General features: G+C 37.7%; 1 protein-coding gene across 2 annotated transcripts in view; it reads left to right on the top strand.

Annotated features, from left to right (window-relative positions):
* ect2 (epithelial cell transforming 2) overlaps nucleotides 1-13,167 on the top strand; it is a 64,881-nt gene extending 51,714 nt beyond the window's left edge. Inside the window, exons 20-24 of one of the 2 annotated variants that reach the window (XM_059946199.1) lie at nucleotides 46-200; nucleotides 693-800; nucleotides 5,861-6,010; nucleotides 7,133-7,298; nucleotides 10,779-13,167. In XM_059946199.1, the coding sequence (XP_059802182.1) occupies nucleotides 46-200; nucleotides 693-800; nucleotides 5,861-6,010; nucleotides 7,133-7,298; nucleotides 10,779-10,822 (623 nt within the window). In that variant the 3' untranslated portion in view covers nucleotides 10,823-13,167. The remainder of the gene's footprint in view (nucleotides 1-45; nucleotides 201-692; nucleotides 801-5,860; nucleotides 6,011-7,132; nucleotides 7,299-10,778) is intronic. The other variant, XM_059946209.1, reaches the window with a different exon arrangement.
* Nucleotides 13,168-17,657: the final 4,490 nt, after the last annotated feature.

The following is a 17,657-nucleotide window of genomic DNA, read 5'->3' as shown; positions in this document are numbered from 1 at the left end:
TTTTAATGTTTCTTGTGTAGTATAAAATTCTTAATTGTATTACAGATTGCCGCAGTGCCTTTGCCCTGTTGGTACGACCTCCTACAGAACAATCAAATCTACTGTTCAGTTTCCAATTAATTATGGAGGAGCCCAAGAAGGACAGTTGGTTGAAGTTGCTTTGTCGACATGTGGCAAACACCATTTGCAAGGCAGATGCAGTAAGTTGTGGAAGGTTTTGAATAATAGCTTTGAGGAAGAGGAAAATTTTGTGCATCTTCTCTGTTGGCCAGACTTATTTGTCTACATAGATTACTACGGACTGATCCTTACACAATTTGCTATTAATCCTGATTATTTTACTTTCACAATCTCTTACTACTCTATTCTATTTCTTCAAGGTATTTATTTTTCCCTCAACATTAGAATAAGCAAGACTATAAATTTGTGATTGCAATCCTATCAGTTGGTTGTTTTTCTTTTCAAATTATTAATTTTTACCTTTTTATTTATAATTTCTTCTAGTTCATGGTTATACTCTGAATCTTGTGAATTCCTATGGCCATTTTTCTGGTAAACTTGATCATTTAATTATTTGCACACTTTTAACCAAACAATGATTCCTTAGTCTATACATCACAAGCTCATTTACAGTGTGCATTCATGCTTTTAATTAGTTGCACACTTGCTTTAATCTGAGTTTGTTTTTCTAGGAGAATATTATTTTTAACACAGACCCAGAATTTTTAGAAGTGAACACAAAAGATATGGATAGCACATTAAGCAAAGCATCAAGAGCATTTAAAAAGACTTCAAAGAAGGTATGTCATTAATTTAACCTGTTTCACCATTTATAGAAGATTGAAAGTTTTGAACCTCAACTTTATAAAAGAAGATTGATTATTGGGAAGTTTTACTGAGGTTACTGATTTGAAGTTGGTCCCTTTCAATTATTATTTATTTAGCCCAATTGAATTTTAATAGAACATTATCAAGGCTTGTAATGAAATGATTGTTGAACGTATTAAGCATAAGACTTAAAATGTGCTACATCCATAATATTGATTAAATTCAAAGTAAATTTATTATCAAGCCACATATAAAACTGCAGAAGTCTTAGGCACATATGTATAGCTGGGATGCCGAAAATCTTTGCACAGTACTGCACATTATGTCTTTCTAGTTGCCAAATAACACAATACTATTGAGCTAATACAAAGCTAAGTTCTTTTATTTCTGTTTGCCAACCATCTTCCTCCTTAATGTGCGGTACTGTGCAGAAGTCTTGCATACTACAAGTATCATACTATACTGTAAAAGTGTATTAGTTCGTAATGGTTACTTAGAGGAATTCATTGAGTAAACACTAGCGTGTTCTTTTGACTGTAAATGAACAAAATCATCACTGAAACCTACTGCAGATAATGGACTGCTTTCATTGTTTCCTGCATGAAGTAATGTTGTAATTCAACAGTAAATTTCCTGGCATCGTGTGTAGCCACTAGCTCAGGTTCAGTTGTGTCAGCCTCCTCACTTTCCATGCCTCATATTCATATTTCCCACCTTGGTGTTCTGGTACAACACTTTTGATGATTGCAGCCCCTAAATCATCTTTTTCATTGTAATATTCAAGATGATTGTCAATACCATCAAATTCTTCGTAGTTCTTAATTTGTAGAAGTAGTGAAATTTTATTTTCACTTCTGGCTATTTCTGACATCGTCATGCCTGAATGCTTGAAACTTCAGTGAGCAAGAGTTCTGAATTGTCTTGCTGCTTATTTCTCGCCAACTATCACTGACAAACTGTACTGCCTGTAGAAGGTTAACCCTTGCATTCAGTTTCTTGACTGTTGAAGAGGACGCCAGAAGAGCTTCTTCAATTGCTTTGAGAATGTTGTTCACCGACTTTCAGTCATACGTCTTTATTTTTTTATGATTCGTATATCCTTGCACCATGGATGTTGTACTGGCAGACAGAAATTCCAGCTGGATGCTTCTCAAACATTCTACGTTATGGTGTGCTGTATAATTGTTAACAAGCAGAAGAATTTTGATTGATTTGTGCTATAGCTCCATATCCCAACTCATCAGCCATTTTTAAAAAAAGTTTCAGAAATCCCCATAAATTCTTACTAGCTTAGTACTCGATTATCCACTCTTGGTCCCTTAAAGTATTGAGGCTTAATGTTTTTCCCTATAACGGCATGGACTAGAAGGGCCGAGATGGCCTGTTTCTGTGCTGTAATTGTTATATGGTTATAACCAACAATTTCTTTTTCAGTTCCTGACATATTTGAACAACTGTTATGCGATTCTTTGCTTTCCCTGAACCTGATATGTGTTTGTAGTAAAGGGAACTGTCCAGTGTGGCATGATAGAAAAAGGCCTGTTTCATTAGCATTGTAGATAACATCTGCACAGAATTTTTGAAGCAAGTCAGGGAGCTTTGTAGATCAGAATAAAGTCTAATATCACCAGCATATGTTGTTAAATTTGTTGCAGCTCTACAATGTAATACATGATAAATATAAAAAACAAATTACAGTAAGTATATATAGTATTTGTATATTAAATAGTCAAGTTAAAATAAGGTCAGAAGCGGAAATAGATTTTAAAGAAGTGTTGAGATAGTGCTCATGGGTTCAATGTCCATTTAGAAATCTGATGGTAGAGGAGAAGATGCTGTTCTTGAATTGATGAGTGTGTGCCTTCTCTGGATTGTTACTGAAGCCATGTGGAAATTGGCACAAGGTTAATAAGATCGGAGGGCTAAATGTGTGGCCCAAAGATTGGTGTAGAAGAAGTGGGTTTGATCTTGTAGGACATGAACACCAGTATTGAGGAAGAAGGGAGTTGTTCCAGTAGAACGGACTTCACCCGAATCATACTAGGACCAAAGTCCTGGCAAATTACATAACTAGGTTTGTGAATAGGACTTTAAACTAAATAATATACACAAAGTACACTGCAGATGCTGGGATCAAAGCAACACGTACAACAAGCTAGAGGAACTCAGTAGGTTGGGTAGCATCCGTGGAAACGAGCAGTCAATGTTTCGGGCTGAGACCCTTCGTCAGGACTGAAGAATGAGGGGGCAGGGGCCCTATAAAGAAGGCGGGGGAGGGTGCGAAAGAGAAAGCTGGTAGGTGCCAGGTGAAAAACCAGTAAGAGGAAAGATCAAGGGGTGGGGGGAGGGGATAGGCTGGAAAGGTGAAGGAATGTAAGGAGAAAGCACTATAGGTAGTAGAAGAAGGCAGAATCATGAGAGAGGTGATAGGCAGCTGGAGGAGGAGGTAGAGTGAAACTGGGATGGGGGAACTTCTGGTAATTCCCCTTCCCCCATCCCAGTTTGTCTGCTTCCTCTCCCCCACCCTTTGATCTTTCCTCTTACTGGTTTTTCACCTGGCACCTACCAGCTTTCTCCTTCCCACCCTTGCCCCACCTTCTTTTTGGGCCCTGCCCCCTTACTCTTCAGTCCTGATGAAGGGTCTTGGCCCGAAATGTTGACTGCTCGTTTCCACGTTTGCTACTGAGTTCCTCCAGCTTGTTGAATGGTTTGTTTGAACTAAATAATATGGTGCTAGGTTCAAGAGCTTGGAAAGTATGGATAAAGTAAAAAGGAAGGAGGGTGCAGGGGTGCTAATTGAAGTCTGGAATACAGAATAAGGCAAAGCTTAGAAAGGGATAAAAATTTTACTTTAGGTAACGTGGAAACAAAATTGAGAAAGATGAATACTGGACTTGAAGGTATTTATTTGAATAGGCCCTGATGGGAATTAAATACAAGCCTCTGAATGGTAATCAGGATGTGGGGTACAAATTACAACAGGAGATAGTCATGGGAGATTTCAATATGCAGGTAGATTGTGAGCATCAGGTTGGTGCTGGATCCCAAGAAAAGGAATTTGTAGAATGCCTATGAGTTGGCTTTTTAGGGCAGCTTGTGGTTGAGACTATGAGAGAACAGACATTTCTATATTGAATATTGTGTAATGAACCATATATGATGACGGAGCTCAAAGGAACACTGAGGAGACAGTGGTCTTAATATGATAGAATTCACCCTGCAGTTTGAAAGAGAGAAGCTAAAGTCTGATTTTCAGTATTACAGTGGAGTATAGAACCCAACAAAGGGTAACTTAAAAAGAGAAAAGATGAAATAGTAAATTAGTAGTTATAGTAAAAGAGAGGCAAGGCTTTGCTGCATGCTTGAATGCTTGGTGGGGGTTGCCGATGGTTTTTATTTACTGGCGGGGGGGGGGTCATTGCTTTGCTGCTGCTTATGTGTGGGAGGGGGAGTTGGGGCTTTGGGGTTCTAACATTTAAGTGTTACTCATTCTTTGGGGCATGTCTGTTTTCATTGATGTTTGTGAAGAAAAAGAATTTCAGGATGTGTATTGTATACATCTCTGACATTGAATGTACATATTGAAAATGGACATTAAACCACTGGAAAATGATGCTGAAGAGGTTGTAATGGGGAACAAAGAGATGGTGGGTAAACTGAATTAATATTTTGCATCATTCTTGACAGCATGCCATGCCAGAAATTCAAAAGTGTTGGGGGGCAGAAGTGAAAGTATTAGCCAATACTGGTGCTTTGTAATCTGAAAGGACCATAGAGACTACAAGGAGGTTTCTGACAGATTGTGGAGGCATTAGTGATTTTTTTTCCCCCCCAAATATCACTAGATTCTGGAATGGTTCCAGAGGTCTGGAAAATTGTTTATGTAATTCCACTGTCCCTGAAGGGAGAGGGGCAGAAAAAAAATTATATGCCAGTTAGCCTGGCTATAGTGGTTAGGAAGATGTTGGATTCCATTATTTGGGATGAGATTTCAGGGTAATTGGAGGCACATGATAAAGTAGGTAGAAGTCAGCATGGTTTCCTTAAGTGGAAATCTTGACTAATAAACCTGTTGAAATTCTGTGAGGATATAACTGGCAGGTTAGACAAAGGAAAATTGGTGGATGTTGTTTACTTGGATTTTCAGGAAAGTCTCATGCTGCCCGTGAGGCTAATTCACAATGTAAGAGCCCTTGGTATTAAAGAAAAGATACTAGCATGGTTAGAGCATTGGCTGACTGGCAGAAGGCAAAGAGTGGGAGTAACAGAAGCCTTTTCTGGTTGGCTGCTGGTAACGAGTGGTGTTCTGCAGGGGTCTGTGGTCGAATACAGTATAGGTGTATGGTCGTGCTCTTTGACAGAAGTAATAAAGGCATGGACAATTTTCTAATCAATGAGTGAATTAGGAAATGGGGTTGTTCAGGGACTTGGGAATCCTGGTGCAGGATTCCCTAAAGATTAAATTGCAGATTGACTTGATAAATGCAATGTTAATATTCACTTCCAGAGGACTAGAATATAAAAGCAAACATGTAATGCTGAGGCTTTACAAGGCATGGGTCAGACGGTATTTGATGTATTATGAGCAGTGTATTGTAGTTTAGGATATGCTGACATTGGAGACAGTTGAGAGGTTCAGACAGTTCCACAAGTACCTGTGGTAGCCAGGTCATTGGGTATATTTGAAGTGGAGGTTGATCAGTTCTTAATTAGGAAGAATGTCAAAGTTTATGAGGAGAAGGTAGGAGAATGGGATTGAGAGGGAAAATAAATTGACCATGATGAAATGGCAAAGTAGACTCAATGGGCTAAAAGACCTAATTTTATTCATATGTGTTATGGTCTGTGGTCTTATTTCCACCTTGCCAAGCTGCTCTTTTGTGGTTTCTCTCCTCTTCCTGTTCTTGATCACTGGACCTTTTATCTTTTCCTGTTCATAAAGTTTATCCATACAGCTCTGTGTGTCTCCTTAGTAGTGCATATAAATATAAGCTTCCATATGGACAGTGTAAAATCTTCTTGTTTTGTCCAGGTTACAAGAGCATTCTCATTTACTAAAACACCAAGGAGAGTTTTGCAGCGAGCTCTAATGGCTCACAGTACACCAGATACCAAGAGTTCAAAAGGGAATAGAACTCATTTGGGTAGTCGATTAGCAAGCACCAGTACCACATCATTAACGGTAAGCACAGAGGTCCAATTTTATAGTTTGGGTCCTGATTCCAGACTCCTTTCTTGCATTTTAACATGTTTTTATTTTCTCAGCTGTTTTAATTAACAGGCAGTTGCTCAAATTAATGCAAATGAGTTCCACTGCTTTCAGATTCTATACTTATTGATCATCTGCGGGTGTTCTTTTATTTTAAGAATAAATAAAATTATTAAAATTGAAATCCATTAAAACTAGTATTTTAGTGGAAATTTTAGTAAATTTGTTTAAAAATTCTTTAAACCAACGATGATTTTTGATAAATCTCTAAAGCAGTTAATCATGTGTGGGTAGGCATCTTTTCCATATAGCAATGCCATGTTATTTTTGAAGTTGAACTAATCTGTATTTAATATGTCAGTTGCATTCTTATAATATTTTTAATTGCTATTAATTTGTATATTTTACATATTCATATATATCAGTTCAAATAGTATTTGAAATCTTTTAGACAAGACCAGTAGTAATTTTGACTATATTGCTTGGATCATACTTTATGTTCAGCAGCTTTTGCTAGAGAGTGCAAGGGTACTCCAAGGTTTGCACTTGCTGTGAATCCAGCATTACCCTTCTATTGTTCTTTTGTTACCCCATCCACCAGCTGTTTATGCTATACTGCCAACAAATTAAAACTGCAGTCAGTTTTCTGACATAATTTCCAAATGTCAAATTAAATTTAGTCCCTGAACCAGTAATGTCAGACCACTGGGCAATGACAATAGGTTAACATTTAGTTGCTGTAAATCAGTAGCTCACCTAAGTAATGCGTGATAAATACTTGGCTTTCAACTGTAATCATTTGCCTTCTTCAATGCATCGTGTTCCCTAGCTTATATGCTCTTGTTGCATTATACCGAAAAGTTCCATAGCCATAGTTACCGGTAATAGTAGCTGTCAGATTAAATTTTGTCATGTAGAAAATTTGAAAGATCCTTTAGCATGGAATATACTACAAATACATTGGCCAAGCACTTAATCCCTTGTGTGATTTATTTCACCCCCCCCCCCATTTGGAGCACCTATATTTTTTTGAAAAGCACACCTTTTTGCCTGTATTACCCTCTTGCAGTAATTTAGTGGTCTTCCTATATCTAGATTTCTCGTTCTTCATCCACACTTGGTGTGAATGACTCAGTGATGTCAGCAAACAATGTAACTGTTCAACGCTCAAACTCCCTGGATAGTGCACGTGTTGGCCTCAGACCTCGAAATATTCTACATCCACACTCACCAAGTCAACCCCATATTCATCTTGTGGACAGTGAGTCTTACTGTTGTTTTATTAACCTCATGCACCAATTTTTTTGCCTTCAGCATGAAAGTTATTTATGAACAGTTTGGTGCTTGTCTTTTTTAATATATGAACTTGGTGTTTAAAGTGCTACCAATACCTTCCTTCCCCCCCCCCCCCCCCCCACTTTTTCTATTTGTGTTCACTGCTGTGAATTGGGAATTGATGGTTCAAGTTGACAGGGGTTCCAAGTTTGAACACTGTTAACGTGAGCAGTAAGAAATGTTATCACAGTTACTAACCTTTTCACTTTTGTTATTGGGAATTTTGGGCTCACAGAAACAATTTTTATAACACTTTCTTGGTGTTAATTGAACTCTTCAGTTTTCAACATTGTAACTGCAGAACAATTTTATTAGAATATATACTGCAGAAGGTAAAATACTTGATCTAAATGTCTTTGTTATTGAGTGTTTTAATGCTTTTTAGTAAAGGTCTTAATCACTTTGAATCTTCATCGTGGTTAGGAAAGCTTGATTGCCTTTGTTTCAGTTTGGTCTTATTTATTTTTGAGCAAAGCTGCTTGATCTGGAATTTTAAAAAATTTGATTTTGGGAATTTCTACATGTGTGACACTCACTTTATTATTGCCCCCTTGGACAAAATTAATGAATACTCAGCAATATTAACCCAACTGGACTTGATTCAGAGACTTTTTTTATTTGGTACAGTATATACCTTGAGGTATACATGCAATACAACGCCTGCATTTGGATCAATCATGACAGAGTTTTAAATGATAGGTTCTTATTAAAACCCTTGCTTGTCTATAACTTATTTGTATATATAAAACTCAAAGCTTTGTACTGTTTTCTGTTTGTGAATTTTGGGTAGATTCTCAGTTCGGGTACTTTCCAATGAAGCAGTGATGAGCTACGCACAATACAATGGCGTGCAAAAGTTTGGGCACTCCTGTTCAAAATTTCTGTTACTGTGAATAGCTAAGTGAATAAAAGATGAACTGATTTCCAAAAGGTATTAAGTTAAAGATGCCACATTTTTTAAATATTTTAAGCAAGATTACTTTTTTTTTCCATCTTTTACAGTTTCAAAATAACAAAGGAAAAGGGCCCAAAGCAAAAGTTTGGGCACCCGTCCTGGTCAGTACTTAGTAACATAGCCTTTGGCAAGCATCACAGCTTGTAAGCGCTTTCTGTAGCCAGCTAAGAGTCCTTCAATTCTTGTTTGGGGGATTTTCGCCCATTCTTCCTTGCAAAAGGCTTCTAGTTCTGTGAGATGACCTCTTTTGAGGTCAATCCACAGATTTTCGATGATTAAGTTGGGGGACTGTGAGGGCCATGGCAAAATCTTCAGCTTGCGCCTCTTGAGGTAGTCCATTGTGGATTTTGAGGTGTGTTCAGGATCATTATCCTGTTGTAGAAGCCATCCTCTTTTCATCGTCAGCTTTTTTTTTTACAGATGGTGTGATGTTTGTTTCCAGAGTTTGCTGGTATTTAATTGAATTCATTCTCCCCTCTACCAGTGAAATGTTCCCCGTGCCACTGGCTGCAACACAAGCCCAAAGCATGATCGATCCATCCCTGTGCTTAACAGTTGGATGGAGAGGTGTTCTTTTCATGAAATTCTGCACCCTTTTTTCTCCAAACGTACCTTTGCTCATTGCGGCCAAAAAGTTCTATTTTAACTTCATCAGTCCACTGGACTTGTTTCCAAAATGCATCAGGCTTGTTTAGATGTTCCTTTGCAAACTTCTGACGTTGATTTTTGTGGTGAGGACACAGGAAAGGTTTTCTTCTGTTGATTCTTCCATAAAGGTCATATTTGTGCAGGCGTCGCTGCACAGTAGAACAGTGCACCACCACTCCAGAGCCTGCTAAATCTTCCTGTAGGTCTTTTGCAGTCAAACGGGGAGTTTGATTTGCCTTTTTAGCAATCCCAAGAGCAGTTCTCTCAGAAAGTTTTCTTGGTCTTCCTGACCTCAACTTGACCTCCACCGTGCCTGTTAACTGCTGTTTCTTAATTGCATAACGAACTGAGGAAACAGCTACATGAAAACTCTTTGCTATCTTATAGCCTTCTCCTGCTTTGTGGGCATCACATTTTAATTTTCAGAGTGCTAGGCAGCTGCTTAGAGGAGCCCACAGCTGCTGATTGTTGGGACAAGGTTTGAGGAGTCAGGGTATTTAGAAAGCTTTGAAATTTGCATCACCTGGCCTTTCCTAACGTTGACTGCAAATAAGCCAGAGTCCTAACAAGCTAATTAAGGTCTGAGATCTTGGTAAAAGTTATCTGAGAGCTCAAATCTCTTGGGGTGCCCAAACTTTTGCATGATGCTCCTTTCGTATTTTTCACTCTAAAATTGTACAAAACAAAAATAATACACTAACCTTGTTTAAAATGTTGAAAAGAATGTTTCATCTTTAACTTTATGATTTTCGGAGATCAGTTCATCTTCTACTCACAGTAACAGAAATTTTGATCAGGGGTGCCCAAACTTATGCATGCCACCCTATTTGTCATTTTTTAATGGAACACTGAAAACTCTCCTCAGAGGAGATAACTCCAAAATATTATTGTAATTTGGCTTCTTCCATTACTGTGCTCCTAGTTAATAGTTGGTTAAAACTATATGTGAGATTATATTATTATTGTGCCTTCAGAGGACTGAAGAGCTTGGGGAAGTGAATGACAAATAGCCAAAATAAAGTTGTTTGTGAAGGCCGTTCACTGTTTTTATATAAACTATCATATGATTGTTTATATATGACTATAGAATGATATTTGCAATAGTCAAAGTACTTATCTGTAATGTAACAGGTGGTTCATATTGCCAAAACAGAAGTAGAAAAATTTGTAGAATAAATCTAAAACACTATCATTGTAATAGACAAAAAGAAAATTGAATGCTATGCAATGCAATCAAAACAGCAATAGCAATATTTTAATATAATCCAGTTGTGCATTGTGGTGATCAGTCTGCTGAATGCATTTCTGGAAAATGAAATGCACACAATATTTGAGAAGAACCATTTATATTATTTTACCATGAAAAAATCGAGAGGAATTAAATTTTCAAAAACTGTAATACCATACATGCTTTATTATCCAGATCATGCTACATAAAACTAAACTGTTTATTGGACAAGGTGGCCTGATCCAAATTAATATTTTGGAAATTTGGTATTGAATTTAAAGTAAGTCCTGCACAGTAGGGATCACCGTGTGGAATTGATATCTAACTGGTGTGGTATTTAAAAAAAAAACTCCAGAATTGTGGAAGAATTATTTGAGATCCCATGATTTGGGGGAATATGGTTTCAGCAAATAATTTTACCATGTAAAATGTGATAGGAAATTGCATGTTAAATATTACAGGCGTTAATGTTGCTGCTTGAGAGGGAGTCGGTTGGAGGAAGGGAGAGAGCTCGATATGACCTTTGAGTTATGATATTAGAGAAATGTGAGCCAACTTTTTTTTCTTTTATCCAGGCCATGCAGTCACCTTCGTTGGTGAGTCTTCCAGCAATGTTTGAAAAAAGGTACCATACATTCAGTCGGTCCACAACTCATCTGATATAGAAATTGAATTTTGGTGGATAAATCAAGGAAGTAGATTAAGCTGTTGCAAAATCTTTGAAATGACACAGTATCAAACGGAACTTTAAGTAAATGCGAAGATTTCATGGTGTTATAGGAAGATGGCCTAATAATTCTATGGATTTTTTTCTTGAACTTTATTTACAGTGAAATCTGGATATTTGTTTATTTGACTGAACACTATAATTGAAGGATTTGTTTTGATTGCTGTTTTCCTATTGCAGTTTGTACATTTTTGTATGTTATTATTTATTACTTGGCTTTGGTTGCCTTTTTAACAAAATGTATAAGTGTTTTTATACACTGAATTAAACTGACATGCTCCTGTTCAGAGAAGAACAGCTATTTTAATCCAACTTGCAGGGTAGTAAGCAGAAGAACTGGATGGAAAACTGATCAATATAATTTCTGTTGGAAGGGATGAAAAATGAGCATTGAACCTGATCCCTTTAGTTTCCTAACTTGTATTCTCTGTGATTGCTGGGCAATTAATTGAAATCCAATTTTTCTCAGACACAGCATTTTTAAAAAACTGAACCTCAATGTTTTCATCCTAGACAGCAGATTATTTTAATGCTATAAAACTTAAAGGATTTTGTTTATTGAACTGGAGTATTTCACATTTAATGTGAAAGAGAATTAACAACATGTTCTTATTTTGGCTAATACTAAAACAGTAGTCTTCAGTAATTTTAAAAGACAATCATTTGGGTTTCCTAAAGCTAAGCTAAACTGAGGTTATGATTTTTTTTTTGTAATTGTTTAGCTAATGGACAATTCCAAGGCTATAATTGTACCTTTCCTAGATGTCCTATTTTTTTAAAAACTAAACTACAATTCTTGTAAACAATCATATTGCATTGTTCAACCATGACCTATTAACAGTACTATGGTGTTTTTGTATCTGTGGATGTACTCTGCCTTTAATATATCATTAAATACATATCCATATGAAGTATTGCTCACTGTGGGCATTTTCCTTTGTACTGATACTTTTTTTCCCTTGGGTCGGGGAGAGTATCTGTCTTGTTTATTCTGTGTCAACCTGGACTGTTTCTTAAGTATGCTCTATACTGCAAAATAATCAAAGCTGCTAAATGAAGGATATATTGAATTTTTATGTAGATAACTTTTGGACTGTATAGTTTCATTTAAACATAATAGATGCAAATAAAATTGTTTTTGGAAAAAACTTGTTAAATCATCAATTATTAATAAGGTTGGTAATCTTAAATCAGATTTAGCATTCAAATTATGGATATGTATATTCTTTGCTTAAAGGACATTGCAAGTCTTTTATTATCAAATATCTTTTGCAATTTGAAGCTCCACTCTGGTCAGTATTATCAATATGATTATTAGTTGTATCAGTGATCTAAGCCCAAATGCATGTTTTTGGGGAGCGTAGATTTTCTAGCATCTTCTAGATTTCTGTTTAGCTGTACATGTTTAGATGCCAGAAGTTGTTGATTATATAGAGCCAGGGAAATTGGTATTGGCATTTTATTGGAACAATATTGATTGTGTAATGACAGTGTTAATCCATAATAGAACAGGGAAACCTCCTTTAGAAAGAAGACTACGAAATTGAATTCCATAATTATCAGGGAGAAATTCAATTATAAGAGAAGGGAAATTACAGGGTGGATAAATGCAATTAGAATTTAAGCAATATTAGTTTTGTAATGTTAATCATAAGGAAATAAATCATAGAGCAGATATAGCCCATTCAAAGAACCAAAGTCATAGCTGATTTATTTTCACTTTCAACTGCTTTTTCCTGCCTTCTCTCTGTAATCTTTGACAACCTTACTAATCAAGAACTTAGCAAGTTCTGCTTTAAATATACTCATATCACTTGACAACAAAGATTTTGCTTCATGAATACGTTTGAGTGTATTTTGGGCTGCTGATCATGAAAGTCATCATGAAATTTCCCCATCACATTTTTTTGAAATCGCCTATAATTCTTATTTAAAAATGTTGCCTACAATGTGAGCTGAAAAGTTTTCTATCTTGTCCAAGCATGCTTGGTCAGAGTGGATGTTGCATGGCAGGACAGGTATTAGAAAGGCTCTAAAAGCATCACACATTTCTATGCATTGTGTTTACTGGTATCGGTATATGATTGTTGATTTGCATGCTCGATGCACGTAGTGTATTATTTGTACTCATAATAGAGTAATTGTATTTTCATGAGTATTTGTGATAGCAATATTACTCACCAGTATTGCAACAGCTGCAATATTTTGTTATATTTGTGGCAAGTAAAAACTTAAATCTTAAAGATGAAGCGTGACTCCTTTTATTAAGAAAGCCTTAGTTGTACTTTGGGTATAAAAATGGTGACCAAGACAAAGCCAAGTCCCCTCACATTTGTTGTGCAACATGTGTTGTCAATCTTGGAGCTTGGCTCAGAGGTATTTGGAAATTAATGCTGTTTGCTGTCCTGGTGATTTGGTGAGAGCAGAACGATCATGTGACAAACTGCTAATACTGTCTGACCAGTGTCTGGTTTCTCTACTAAAATAAGAAATTCATCGAATATCCCAATCGCCCTTCAGCCATGAGGCCGATGCTACATGATGATCGTCTTCCAGCAGAGCCATGGAATCTAGAGGCGGCAAACAAAGATGCCATGATGCATGAGCCAGGAATGGAAAACAATACTGATACAAATTTTGAACCTTTTATGTCAAGTCAGCCTCTTCCAATAATCTGAGATGTCCTGGTCAGAGACTTAAGTTTGTCAAAGGCAAAAGCAGTGTTACAATTACACCTGAACCCAAAGGGATCCAATAGCCCAACAGGTAGGTTTGATAGAGCTGTTAAAGAAGGTTTAAGCTAATTTGGCAGGGGGATGGGGCTTGAGGAAGGGATAAACAGAAATAGATCAAAGATAGTGTGCACAGAGAAGATAGAAAGCACAGGCAGGAGATGGGGCATTATTACAGCCAGTGGGGTGAGTTAGAGGACAATAGAGGTGTGGTACAGTTAAAACAGAAAACAAATACTGAACTGAAAGTGTAATGTTTGAATGCACCCAGCATAAGAAATAAAATGGGCGATCTTGAAATTTAGCTACAGATTGGCAAGTATGATGTTGTGGCCATCTCTGAAACTTGGCTAAAGGATGGCTGTCATTGGGGGCTGAATGTTCAAGGACATACAGTGTATCAGAAAGATAGGTTAAGTAAGCAAAGGGGGTGGTGTGGCCCTGTGCATAAAAAATAATATTAAATTTGAAAGGGATAACATAAGATTGGAAGGTGTAGCGTCTGGGTTGAGTTAAGAAATGGCAAGGATAAAAGGACCCTAATAGCAGTTGTATACAGGTCTCCAAACAGCAGCTGGGATGTGGAGTACAAATTACAGCAGGAGATAGAAAATGTGTCTCATAAGGGCAATGTCATGATAATCATTAGGGATTTTAATATGAAAGTGGATTGGGAAAACGAGGCCACTACCGGACCGCAAGAAAGAGAATGTGTAGAATGTCTAAGGGATGGCTTTTTTAGAACAGCTTGAGGTTGAGCCCACTAGGGGATCGGCTGTGCTGGATTGAGTGTTGTGTAATGATCTGGAAGTGATGAGAGAGCTTAAGGTTATGGAACCATTGGGGAACAGTAATCACAATATGATCGAGTTGACTTTGAAATTTGAGAAGCAGAAACTAAAATCCAATGTGTCAGTATTTCAGTGGAACAAAGGAAATTACAGGAGCATGAGAGGGGAACTGGCCAAAGTTGACAGGAAAGGGACACTGGTAGGAAGAGCAGCAATGGCTGGAGTTCCTGTGAAAAATGAGGAAAGTGCAAGACATATATTCCAAATAAGAAGAAATTTTTTAATGGAAGAAGGACATTACCGTGGCTGACAAGTCAGAGCCAAAGTAAAAGCAAAAGAGAGCATACAAGGAAGCCAAAATTAGTGGGAAGATTGAGGATTGGGAAGCTTTTAAAAACTGGCAGAAGGAAACTAAGAAGGTCATTAGGAAGGAAAAGATGAATTATGGAAGGAAGCTGGCAACTGATATCAAAGAAGATACTAAACACTTTTTAAGTACATAAAGAGTAAAAGAAAATGACACTGGAGACACTGTAATGAGACACAGATGGCAGAGGAACTGAATGCATATTTTGCATCTGTCTTCACAGTGGAGTATACTATCTGCAGTATAGTGGCCATTTAAGAGTGTCGGGGAAGTGAAGTATGTGCAGTGAAAATTACGACTGAAAAGGTGCTCAGGAAGCTTAATGGTCTGAGGGTGGATATATCTCTTGGACCTGATGGAATGGACCCTTAGGTTCTGAAGGAAGCAGCTGGAGAGATTGCAGAGGCATAATCAATGAACGTTCAAGAGTCGATAGATTCTGGCATTGTACTGGATGACTGGAAAATTGCAAATGTTACTCTGCTATTTAAGAAGGGTGGGAGGCAGTAGAAAAGAAACTATAGATCTGTTAGCCTGACATCAGTGGTTGGGAAGTTGTTGGAATTGATTGTTACAGATGAGATTATGGAGTACCTGGAGGCACCTGACAAGATAGGCCAAAGCCAGCATGGTTTCCTGAAAGGAAAATCCTGCTTGACAAACCTACCGCAATTTTTTGAGGAAATTACAAGCAGGATAGACAAAGGAGATGCTGTAGATGCAGTGCACTTGGATTTTCAGAAGGCCTTTGTCGAGGTGCTGCATGTGAGGCTACTTAGTAAGATAAGAGCCCATGGAACTACAGAGAAATTACTAGCATGGGAGGAGCATTGGATGATCAGCAGAAAACAGTAGGAAGAAAGGATCCTATTCCAGCTGGCTGCCGGTTACCAGTGGAGTTCCAGAGGGGTCGGTGGTGGGACCATTGTTTTTTTACGATGTCAGTGATTTGGACTATGGGATTAATGGGTTTGTGGCTAGATTTGCCGATGATACAAAGATAGGTGGAGGAGTGGCTGGTGTTGAGAAAACAAACTAAGACAAAGAAGTGGCAAATGAAATACAATGTTGGGAAGTGTACGGTCACGCGCTTTGGTGGGCAGACTATTATTTAGATGGGAAGATCATTCAAAATGCAGAGATGCAAAGGGACTTGGGAGTCCTTGTGCAGGATACCCTAAAGTTTAACCTCCAGGTTGAGTTGGTGGTGAAGAAGGTGAATGTATTCATTAATTTCTAGAAGTATAGAATATAAGAGCAGGGATGTGATATTGAAGTTCTTTAAGGCACTCGTGAGACCACACAGAGTTTTGTGTGCAGTTTGGGGCTCCTTATTTTAGAAAGGATAGAAACAGACTGGAGAAGGTTCAGAGAATATTCTGGAGAATGATTCCAAGAATGAAAGGGTTACCATATGAGGAACGTCTGACATCTCTTGGGCTGTATTCCCTGGAGTTCTGAAGAATGAGAGGGGATCTCATAGAAACATTTTGAATGTTAAAAGGCCTGAACAAATTAGATATTGCAAAGTTATTTCCCATGGTGGGGGGGGGGGGGTCCAGGACAAGAGGGCATGACTTCAGGATAGACGGACGTCCATTTAAAATTACTTTAGTCAGAGGGTGCTAAATCTCTGTAATTTGTTGCCACAAGCAGCTGTGGTGGCCAAGTCATTGGGTGTATTTAAGGCAGAGATAGATAGGTTATTGATTAGCCAGGGCATCAAAGGTATGGGGAGAAGGCAGGGGAGTGGGGATGACTAGAAGAATTGGATCAGCCCATGATTGAAAGGCAGAGCAGACTTGATGGGCTGAATAGCTTACTTCTGCTCTTTTTCTTATGGTCTTATGGTATTACTGAGTTCAACATTGCAATGATAGAATCTTCTGTCACCGGGCACAAAAAATTCCAGGAAGAATTTTGATATTTGTGACATGTTTCCCAGAATAACTGATGTCAAGATTAAGGAAAGTATTTTTTTGTTGGTCCACAAATCAAAGAAGACATCAATGACAGGCAATTTGGAAAAAGCCTCTAGTGGGACCAAAGAAAGTTGCATGGAAGGCATTCAAGGATGTTGAAAACTCTCCTGCCAACATGCTTCAAACATACAAGATGATGAAGTACAACATGTCACTAAAGACTAATGTTCTGCATTCCCATTTAGACTTCTTCCCTGCAAATCTTGGCACTGTTAATGATTAGTATGATGAAAGGTTTCACCGGATCATTGTGGTCATGGAGAAACAGTATCGGGGCAACCGGAATCAATCAATGCTGGCTGATTATTGTTGGATACTTAAGCGTGGAGCTTCAGACACTGTGTACAAATGGAAATCATCAAGAAAACATTTTTTAGTGTAGTTGAACTATCACAAAGCATTAGCACCATTTATGCAATTAAACATATTATATTCAGTAATTGTTAATTTCTTGTTTCTCCAAATTCCTACATGATGCAAGTAGTCTGAAATTGTATTTATATTGAGCTTCAAGGGGTCAATCATAACCACATAACATTTCTGAGGAAGCAACAATTTCAAAAAAATTTGTTTGGCCTCCATGAGCATCTGTGAATTCCACAGATTTACCACCTCCCAGCTAAATAAATCCTCCTCTATCTTTGTTCTGGAGGAAATCCTTCAATTCTAAGGCTGTGCCTTCTGGTCCAGGACTCCACCAATGTAGGAACTATCCTCTCCATGTCCACTCTGTCCAAGCCTTTGAATATTCAATAGGTTTCATTGAGATTTCCCACCCCACCCCATTCTTCTGTAGTGAGTATAGGTCTGGAGCCATCAAATGTTCCTCATATAATAACTCTTATCATTCATAGG

The sequence above is a fragment of the Hypanus sabinus genome, chromosome 2, assembly GCF_030144855.1.
Source record: "Hypanus sabinus isolate sHypSab1 chromosome 2, sHypSab1.hap1, whole genome shotgun sequence".
Taxonomy (NCBI): Eukaryota; Metazoa; Chordata; class Chondrichthyes; order Myliobatiformes; family Dasyatidae; genus Hypanus; species Hypanus sabinus.
Note: the sequence above shows the minus strand (reverse complement) of the source record. Positions and strands in the feature narration are given on the sequence as shown.